We start from the raw sequence: 10,637 nt of genomic DNA on the forward strand, positions 1-10,637 counted from the left end.
TTTATCTTGTATTATTAGCGTCAAGGGTTTTAAGTCATACTTTGTGCTCTGATGTCATCAGGTTGGTTTGCCATTCATACAACTGCATTGTCCCACATGGCTTCCATTCAACAGTGACAAAAAGACAATTACTCAAAGATTGTGTTGATAGCCATTGTACTATCATCTTTATTGCACATTTTTGTACAGTGTATAACAAAGTGCAAAGACAGCTTTTGGATACAGGCCAAAACAAAAATCTAATCAAATGAAAAACAAAGACACCCAATTATCTGAAAAAGGACAATTATATATTTATCACCAAACCAGTTGCAAATTGTATAAATAAAATAAATAAAAAAGGCATCAAACTGAGAATTATTCATAAGGCACTGCTTGGAACCAACCATATGAGTATTCTGCAGCAGTAACCTTACAGCTAAGTCCTTGTTGTAACATTCCTTGAATAGACACCTTAACCTATTTTCCCCTACCCAAGAGAAGCCTCGCTAATCCTTGGCCTTAAATAGTTTAATGCAAGGACTTACTCATGCAATCTCATTCGAGCTGGTTTGCAAAGTAAGAACTGAGGTGGAAGTGGGCCTTACTCACACATGTAACATTGCCCAGTCCAGCCATTTTTATCTCAATATCAAGTCATTTCTGGGTAACAAGTAACTTACTGTGATAGATGTCCATTAAAATTGTCAAAAAGAAAGAAAAATAACTTTTTAGCAAAAAACTATTCTCAAGCAAGAATTTTATTAGGAATGTCAGAGTGGTCCGAGTAGAGGACACTAAAGCGGTGCATTAAACACAGGATTGTGGCTTCGGGAGCAATCCATGGGCCCCTGAGTGGCGCAGCGGTCTAAGACACTGCACCTCAGTGCTAGAGGCATCACTACAGACCCTGATTCGATTCCAGGCTGTATCACAACAGGCCGTGATTGGGAGTCCCATAGGGCGGCGCACAATTGGCCCAGCGTAGTCCAGATTAGGATTTGGCCGGGGTATGCTGTCATTGTAAATAAGAATTTGTTATTAGCCGACTTGCCTAGTTAAATAAAGTATGAACAATTTTGACCAGTTTAACAGTGTTAGTTTCCTCAGCTGTACCAATATGATACAAAACACATGAAAAACTGAATTGACTGCACTGGGCCTTTAACACCGATGGAACCTTAGGGATGTAAACAATGCTTATAGAAAGACAAGGTACAACAGAAAAAATAAAGGAGCTATGTGGTGAACACTTGTTTCATGTTCTAATCTTACATAAGTTCTATGTCAAAACAATCCACACAAGATTTTAAAAATCACAAAAAATATATAATAATAATAATTCTAAATGGGTTATTCTTGTCAATCAAAAATAGTCACTGATTTCTTGGTAAACACACCTTCAGGATCTTACAGTAGATCATCAGTAGACACTTTAAAATAATGAGAAAGAAACATTGTCATGTAAAAAGAGCATAAACACAAACCAAATAGACTTCCTCTTATAAGATTATATAAAAACAATATCTTATAAACAAAAGCAAGACCGAGACTGGCCAGATGTGCTCCCTTTTAATTCCCTATAGGCTGCTCAAGCGAAACAGTAGTCGAGGTGGGCCAGTAGTTCTCTGTGTTGACTGGTGGTGTATGGGGCTCTACACTTTGGACACTCCAGGAAACTCTCGTCCAGAAGGTTTTTGGAGGGCGAGGTGGGGATGGGATCCTCAATGGACAGCCTATCAAACTCCAGCTTGTTGTAAGAACTTGGCTCGGAGAAACGAGACTCCCTCTGCTGTTTTTGAAATTGAAAATACATAGAAACCAATCAATTGGCCCACAGTTGCTTATCTGAAGATAGCAAAGGTATACATGATGACAATTGAAAAGCAGAAAAGTCAAAAGAATTGAAGTGTACTGCAACATTTTGCAATTGCTTACTTGATGGCTGGATTCCAGTCTTGTGATTTGGTCCCGAGCCTTGCGCAGCTCTTTCAGGACCTTGTGCAACTGATGCTGTAAACTCTGCCGATCAAGTTTCTCGTTCTCAAAGTCTTTGGCAGACAGCTGGATCTGGGGGGAATAGACAACAGCAAATCAAGAGAGCACTGCAGAGATCTTGGATGTTGTATTGCATAAGAGATGTTATACAACAGAGTATTTCACAATCTAGAGTCAGGAATGGTTTAGGTTGCCAATAGAAAATACAATTGTATTTGTCACATGCGCCGAATACTAATATTAGCACCCTTGGTAAATATATATATATATTTTTGTTTATTCTCTTGGTCTTTCAAAATATTCACAAAAATCTAACTTTTATTTAAAGTAAAACAATTGAAAAAAAAAAAAAAAATCTTAACTTAAAACAAATATTTTTCTCAAATATACATGTGCTACAATTATTGGCACACCTTCTTTCAATACTTTGTGCAACCTCCCTTTGCCAACAGCTCGGAGTCGTCTCCTATAATGTGTAATGAGGTTGGAGAACACATGGCAAGGGACCTGAGACCCTTCCTCTGTACAGAATCTCTCCAGATCCCAAGGTCCATGCTTGTGGACTCTTCTTCAGCTCATCCCACAGGTTTTCTATAGGTTTTAGGTCAGGGGACGGCCATGGCAAAACCTTGATTCTGTGGTCAGTGAACCATTTTTGTGTTGATTTTGAGGTGTGCTTTGGTTCATTGTCCTGCTGGAAGATCCAACCAAGACCCAGTTTTAAGCTTCTTAGCAGAGGCAGTCAGGTTTTGATTTAATATCAGCTGGTACTTGGAGTCCATGATACCATGTATCCTAACAAGTTGTCCAGAGCCTTTGGAAGAAAAACAGCCCCATAACATCAAAGATCCCGCACCATAGTTCACAGTTTGGATGAGGTACTTTTCTGCATGGATATATTTCTGTCTACACCAAACCCACCTCTGGTGTTTTTTTCCAAAAAGCTCTATTTTTGTCTCACTTGACCACAGAACCCGGTCCCATTGAAACTTCCAGTAACGTTTGGCAAACTGTAAGTGCTTGCGTTTGTTGTTTGATGACAGCAAAGGCTTTTTTTGTTATGGCAACCCTCCCAAACAACTTGTGGTTATGTAGGTGGCGTCTGATCGTAGTTTTGTAGTTTCTGACCCCAAGACCCAACTAATGTCTGCAATTCTCCAGCTGTTTTTTTGGCCACTCTCACCATCCTCTTCACTGTGCGTGGGGTCAATATAGACACACGTCCTCTTCCAGGCCGATTGTTAACATCTCCAGTTGCTTTAAACTTCTTAATTATTGCCCTGATAGCAGAAATGGGCATTTTTAACCGTTAAGCTATTTCTTATAGCCATTTCCTGATTTGTGCAGCTCAACAACCTTTTTTCGCACATCATTACTGTATTCTCGGGTCTTTCCCCACAGTGATGGATGACTATGGGAACTTCGCCTGTACGTTCCCTCATATTTATACCCCAGTGAAACAGGAACTCATGGCTTACCACTTAAATATTCCTAATCACTCAGGTGAATTTAAAAACGTAAAATATGACTTGGAATATACTTCAGTTAGATTTTACTCATAAGAATTTATGGGGGTGCCAATAATTGTGGCACACATGTTTTGGAGAAAAATATTTATTTCACATGTTTTTTTCAATAATTTTATTTCAATTAGGTTAATTTCAAAAGGTTAGATTTCTTGTGAATATTTTGAATGAAAGACCAAGAGGATAAACAGCAAAGACATTTTTTTTTTTACAGACCGTTTTGCTCATATTTACTAAGGGTGCCAATATAAGTAGAGTGCACTGTAGACGTTACCATGAAATGCTTACTTACTAGCCCTTAACCAACAATGCAGTTCAAGAAAGAGTTAAGAAAATATTTACTAAATAAATGAAAGCAACATTTTTTATAAAAAGTAACACAATAAAATAACAATAACGAGGCTATATTTTTACATTTACATTTTAGTCATTTAGCAGACGCTCCTTATCCAGAGCGACTTACAGTAGAGTGCATACATTTTATTACATTTACATACTGAGACAAGGATATCCCTACCGGCCAAACCCTCCCTAACCTGGACGACGCTATGCCAATTGTGCTATATACAGGGGGTGCTGGTAACGAGTCAATGTGCGGGGGTACAAGTTAGTCGAGGTCATTTGTACATGTAGGTAGGGCTAAAGTGACTATGCATGGATAAACGACCTACATACCTGCTGTTCCAGTACAGAAACTCTCCTCTGCTCCTCATTTTGATTTAACAGAGATTTCTGGAGTAGATTCACCTGAACAGAAAACAGTATTTTGTCTTAAAGGAAACTGGAGGTCCTATCTACATTCAGTATTACTATGTCTTTTGAAAGAAGAGTGGGAAAGTGTAGAGGGTGTGAAGAAGAATAAGGAGCATAGGCGGGAAAGGGGCGGAGACAGGGATCAAACCCCCTTCTCCAGCGGGTATGTATGGTTCAGCACAGAACATTTTTATTGAACTGTTGTTAGATAGGTATAGATATTTGACGAGATACAACCCGACTCATTTAAAAACCAACCTTTCCCCAGCAACTCTTCCACAGGTCATGGTTGCAAATGACAATGCTTTAGAAATTAACTCACCTGGTGAAACAAAGCTGCACAATAAACCACACAAAGTATCTCCCTGGTGTATAACAGTACCTGCATCAGCAGCTCAGCAGACCTCTTTCTCTCCTTCTCCAACCTGGCGTCCATGCTGTCCCGCTCGGACCTCATCCTGTTGGCGCGGTCGGCCAAGCACTTCCTCTCCTCACTGACTGTGTGTCTGCTGCTGAGGCGCTCGGCCTGGAGCTGTTCTCGGGCCTCGGCCACCTCCCGGCAGCGCTCCTCGTACCTCCCCTGGACCCGCGCAGCAGCCTCCTTCTGGGCCTCTACGTCCCGCTTGGCATGCAGCAGAAGCTTGTCGTAGTACTCCTGCAGCTGGGGAGAAGACTTCTCTGGTGCTGGGGGAAAATCAAGCAGGGTTACAATATAATATGATCCTCTATGCAACACTTATGAATCGGTCACTAGGAAGTACCGTTTGTCAAGTAGACTTTGCTTTACCATTGTAATAGCTAATTATAAGCTTGAGTTAATTTCCAGAAATCGAATTAGCATAAAAAAATCCCCATCAAAATCCATCTGTTTAAACTGGAGCTATCCAGTTTTTTTTACCATGGGCTGCGTCTCAATCCACCACATCTGCCAATAGCCGTTTTCGGCATCTGCAGTGGAAGGTCTACGACCCCCACAAGCGTCACAGGCTTAGTCTGTATCGCCGATCTGCCAACTTCTGTCTGTAGCATCCGAACGGTTCGAGCTACACACTAATATGACCCTTCTATGGAAAGGCGAGTCTCTCACAAACACACACATTTGCTCTAGGATGCCCACAAGCCAAACCTGAAAGCAGCCTGGTACCACCTTAAAAATGAATGGAATTATATAGATAGTTTAATGCCTAAAATAAGGGGTTAAATCTGTTGAAAAATAAAATAAAAAATACAAATAGTTTCCTGATCTTTCTTATATTTCTTCGATATAGGACAGACACTTCAAAACAAACTTCCTTTAGATTTTTAAACTTAGTTTTACTATCTGTTTTTCCATGTATGAATCTGGTATTCAATGTGTTTCCATGGGCTAATAGCAGTAAGGCCAAATGTTTCATCAAAATGTTTTTATATATTTTTTGGGGGGAGACCTAAAGGGTCCTAAAATTCTAAATCAAAAATCGAAATGGTCAGTGCTATGACTATCTTAAAACAATTCCATGTTCGCTTAGTAGAACCCCCCCTATTAAGAAATGTTGTATTCACAGAATAACAAGCGTTGGCCTAGAGGATAATTATTTTAACCACATGGAACATTTTTTTTGTGTGAAATAAGCTTTTATAATGCGGAGAACATTGTGGGATCTGCCGATTTTTAACAGTGGATTTGCTCTTAACAGCAAACGAGTGCCAAATCCCACACTGCACTGTAGGCTCTGAGGCCCTGTTTTTTTACCGGCTGAATCGCCTTCTTTGTGTTGTTGTTGGAGAGCTTGGTTGGCTTGATTTAGTTGCTGCTCCAACTCAAGGGTTCTGGCCAGGACTGCCTTGACATAGGCCTCTCGCTGTTGGTCATAAACCATCCACTGTTGGTTCTTCTCCAAAGCCTTACGGAACCCAGGAAAAAGACAAACGGGGGTAAGGGTTAGGTTATACAGTTTCCTTAGCACTCAACGCACTACCATTTTTGAGCAGACAAAGACGAAAACAAAAAGGCAATTTTAATCTTGACAAGTTATTCAACTCACATCTCTCAGGTGATCCTGAACTATTGCAACCTCACCAGTGGGGACCCTGCCATTCTATCAAACAGTATAGAAACACGGGTATTAGAATATATCAAAACAATTGCATAGGTGTACACAACAGATACAATCACTTTCTACGTGAAGACATGGTCTGTTCTATGTGGGTCTGAGGGAGACGAGTCTTGGATGCTTTACTTAAAAAGTCTAATGCAGATGTTTTTAAATCGGAATATCACATCATTTCTGGGTAACAATTAAGTACCTTACTGTGATTGTTTATTTTTGACCATTTGAATTGAAAACAAAAATAGCTTCTTAGCAAAGAGCAATTTCTAGGACCGTCTGGGAGTAGTCTGAGTGGGAAAGGGAAAAGTAGATGTTATTGGCAGAGTAGTTTGGAACACTTTCTTATTGGTCTATTAACTAATTTACCGCCTGGTGATGTCATCAGGCAAACCAAAACTCCATCCCACCAAAACAGGCTGAAATTTCAGGCAAGTCTTTTCAAACAGCTCTTCCACTAAAAGTGCATAATGATAATTTCCTCTATTATTCCAAACTCAGTGTGTAGAAATATATATAAAACACAAGGAAATCAAGATTTTGACTGCACTGGGACGACATTGGGACAAGAGGACATAATAAAATCATTAAAAAGGGCTGTAAGCCTAGCTAAATATAAAGCCGCCTCTAGTTAAGTACTGCATACAATAATATAATGCCTAGGGTGTCCTTTAACCAGTCAGTGGCCTAGCCACCTGTTGGCAGCAGCGGCCTAGTCATAGTAAGCCTGGCTGGGATATATCCTCCATAACACCAAGGCCCAACTATCCCTGGAGGGGCTGCCTTCATTCTGCAATCCCTGGAGAGCGACGCCAGGTCCATCTCATAATAATACTGTTAAAGTTAGCCCACAGGTTGACGTCTGATTGCCTGGTAAGACCAGGAAAATGATACCTATGACCTAAGGAGGCGGGATGTCTCAAGGCTGAGCCACTGTAAAAACCTATTGGTCTGTTCAGGCCCTTAACGCCACCTCGAGAGGAGAGGGACTGGGATCATAAGCGTGTCAACTTTTTCCCAGATGGTTTGCCCATCCTGTATGACTGAACATGTGCGGTGGGGGTTATGTACCGGAGGGTAATGCCCCCGGTGATGAGGGCCTGTTGGGAGGTGGATTGCCTTGAACATAGTCTCATGGTTATTTGAAAGTTACAGATGGATTAGAGCATAGATAATAAAAATAGTTCTCTCTCTATGAATAAGACTAATGGTAAACCATTTTCCCCCATACCACAGTAAAAACTCATTTTATCAGAGGGAAGGATCTGTCATACTCGTCTGGTAGAGTGGTCAAAGAGAGTTCAAAAGGTTAAACAATTAAATGCTTGTGAAGCTCTGTAATCATAAAATGGCTAACTTTCCATTCTCACTCTTATAAATATGACACCAAGACAATTGGATACATAAGAAATCAGAAATAAATGTAATATTTGAATCATGAAAGATAATAAATATGAAATGCTGTCAGAGCCTATTCAACTGGCGGCTACGGGCCAGATCCGGTCTTTTAATCAATTTAGACTGACCCCTTGATCAATTCTGAACATGAATAAAAAATCTGGAGACGAAATTCTGATGTTTATTGCCAAAATGACAAGGCCTATCAGTGTGGCTTTTAGCAGCTCCAAATAAATCTTCCTATGAATTTGACTCGTGTGAACAGTGTACAATAAGCTAATATCCCCCCATTCCTGAAAGCTAAGACTCTCAGGGACACGAACGTGCCTTCTGTTTCTCTCTATGAAGTCGTGCAGGAAATGTTAGAAGGGAGTGAGAAAAATTTAAAAAACACCTAATGACTGGGGGAAATTCATCCAAAGCTTAGGCTACCCCCCCCCCCTCCCCTTAAAATAGAGAATCAAATAGCTTGCTGGTCCATGTTATTACCATCAGTGTGTTAGCGTAGTAAAAATAAAACCCTGTTTTTAGAGGATTTTAAAAATTACCTAATTACTTTTAGCAACATTTAAGTACTTTATAATGGTGTGTGCTGTTTTTGATACAGTTCTCCGGAAGATTAATCGCATGTCGAAAATGTCTGGCGTACCTGCAATTAACTTTTAAAAAAGTGGCCCCCATAAGAATATTGTTGAGTAGCCCTGAGGTGCGTTCAGATTGCTTCAACGTTTGCTATGTTGCGTGATGGTTTGTACTGCACAACACGCTTCCCCAAAACTGTGTGCACCATTTCTCAACAGCCTTTGAGGTAAATTTGCTTACGTTTGGTGGTGTGGCCTGATCGATATGGGTGTGACCATCTAAAAACGCAAAACCTTTGCAGTACACCATACAATAATCGCCCTGCGGGCCACCATAATCACAACGTTTTTCAACTGGTTGTTCAGAACAGTGCGCTTCAGATTAATTCAATGTTGCACCCCGTTCTGTCGTACTGAATGCAACCCTGCAATAAAGCCACCTGAGCTGAGAGTTAACATGTATTATGTCAGAGGAGCCATTTCGAGAGCAAAGGCTGCCATCTAGAGTTCAAAAATAATATTTCACCTTGAGATTTTGAATGCCCCCAGTCTAACATCAACATTCATACAGGAAACTGTAACGTTTGAATATTGAGGGGCGTAAACTTTGAAGTGTCTTCCTGTCACACATACATTCTCTCCATAACTGATCCTAGGTTAACACAATGGAACAAGGTCTAGGCCTCCTCAGCAGCCTGAAGATTCCGCTCACCAACCTGGAAATCAGGAAACTGTTCCTCCAGTTCCTGACACCTTGCAGATACTGCCACCAACTTGTTCTTCAGGTTCCCCGTCTCCTCCGAGAGGGACTGGAAGAGTTTCTCTCTGTGCTCTGCCTCTCTCCTCCCCTGGTCCAGCTGAGACTGGAGCGATGCCACCACCTCTCCCCCACTGGAACTCAGCTGTTGTCTCAGAGTCTCCACCTCCTTGTCCTTTGCCAGTAGCTGCTGAGTGTTCCTCTCCCTTAACGTCTCCAGAGACAGAATTCTCTGCAATCAATTGCAACATTTTGGTAGTTTATTTCTCTTCTTAAATGAACACGATTCATCTTTATATTATCACAACTCCATCAAGACAATTTCAAAAGACAACGGTCTTCAAATGAACACGCCCATGATGTTCTGAACGCTAAACCCACAGACTGCTACAAAGCCACATTGTGAAAGTGAAAGTGATTGGTGGTCACAACAAATTTATGAATGTGTTAAGTGCAAAGGTTGTTTTGGTTTGAAATGTTTCCTGTTTATGGATGTAGGCTACCTCATCACTACTGTGTCAACCCCATTCCATTTGGACTTTATAATAATAATTTGGCTGGCAATACTAGATTAGCCTAAGCATCTCACAATAGTCGATTTCTGCACAAGCTATTATGCTTTGTCATTTCGCAAGCTAGTTACCTCTAGCAGTTTGCTCTTGTCCAAGTCTGGTGGCCTCGCCGTTCGTTTTGATATTTCATCCATCATCTTCTTCAGGTGATTATTTTCCTTCCTGAGTCTGTCAATTTCCATGTCTGCTTGCTTTGAGCTACTGGATTTAAAGCCTAACTTGTTGACAATGATCTCCTTGGTGCTTTTTGATGCCATGTCTGGCGTGTTACCTAGAAAAACTAGTTTGACGTTTTTTGTCAATGTATAATAATTAGAATCACTCACATCCCATTCAATTGCACATTTTCAATCAAAGCTAAATACATCTAGGTAGTAAATCTAATAGGCAATACTCAAGTGTGTTGATATATTTAGGCATAAATCCAATTAATGTTGCACCTGCAGTGAGGCCTAGCTAACGTTAGTTGTTGAAATTGGCATGCCAAACACAAAACAAACTCAAGCCCAAAATAACAGAACATGCCTAACAAAAAAAACAAACATTTCCTCATAACTTTACAACTGAATGACATAAATAGATAATCTTAATCTTACATAATCTTACCAACAAGATACAGATAATCTGCTAGGTTGTTGGCTATATATTTTTCTTGAGTTGGTGGCTAATGCTAGTTAGCTAGCTAAGTTAAATACTGTACAGTAGGTGCTGGTCTGGCTAACACAGCTAGCCAGCAATCCGTCCTTATTTAGCTAGCTAAGCTTTTGTTCGTTCAACACAAACTATTTTCTAGTGTTAATAAAACATGTATGGGTGCATCTTTAAATATTTTGAAAATATAACTCACAACGTAGACCTCTGTTTCCAAAACAATAATCTAGGATGCTTGATTTATGAGAATGAAACGGACACTTTCTTGCTTCCAAATTGAAAACAAGTTTGAATGCAGCGCTTCAGGCGTCATATCCGGGTGTCAGATGACGCGG

The 10,637-nt window shown here is 40.4% G+C and overlaps 1 protein-coding gene across 4 annotated transcripts; it reads right to left on the minus strand.

Moving 5' to 3' along the window:
- Positions 1–139: 139 nt before the first annotated feature.
- LOC129831943 (centrosomal protein of 55 kDa-like) lies at positions 140–10,622 on the minus strand. Of its 4 annotated transcripts, none has more exons than XM_055895780.1 (9): positions 10,499–10,622; positions 9,723–9,931; positions 9,039–9,293; positions 6,281–6,334; positions 5,989–6,139; positions 4,639–4,940; positions 4,179–4,250; positions 1,918–2,049; positions 140–1,771 (listed from the first exon to the last, which is right to left on the minus strand). In XM_055895780.1, the coding sequence occupies exons 2-9, from the start codon at positions 9,906–9,908 to the stop codon at positions 1,571–1,573; spliced, it is 1,353 nt and encodes a 450-aa protein (XP_055751755.1). In that variant the 5' UTR covers positions 9,909–9,931; positions 10,499–10,622; the 3' UTR covers positions 140–1,570. The 4 variants fall into 4 exon arrangements, with proteins under 4 accessions (XP_055751755.1, XP_055751836.1, XP_055751601.1 ...); XM_055895861.1 differs by having other exon boundaries at positions 9,039–9,311; positions 9,723–9,852; positions 10,499–10,621; XM_055895626.1 differs by having other exon boundaries at positions 9,039–9,311; positions 10,499–10,621.
- Positions 10,623–10,637: the final 15 nt, after the last annotated feature.

Source organism: Salvelinus fontinalis, chromosome 1 (assembly GCF_029448725.1).
Source record: "Salvelinus fontinalis isolate EN_2023a chromosome 1, ASM2944872v1, whole genome shotgun sequence".
Taxonomy (NCBI): Eukaryota; Metazoa; Chordata; class Actinopteri; order Salmoniformes; family Salmonidae; genus Salvelinus; species Salvelinus fontinalis.

What these genes read in the sequence shown, in the direction of transcription:
- LOC129831943 (XM_055895626.1), bottom strand. Translation starts at nt 9,908, where the DNA reads ATGGCATCAAAAAGCACCAAGGAGATCATTGTCAACAAGTTAGGCTTT. An exon ending in ACAAGAGCAAACTGCTAGAG is followed by an intron (nt 9,312 to 9,722) that starts GTAACTAGCTTG and finishes AATTGATTGCAG; the next exon opens with AGAATTCTGTCTCTGGAGAC. An exon ending in GACTGGAATCCAGCCATCAA is followed by an intron (nt 1,772 to 1,917) that starts GTAAGCAATTGC and finishes TTTCAAAAACAG; the next exon opens with CAGAGGGAGTCTCGTTTCTC.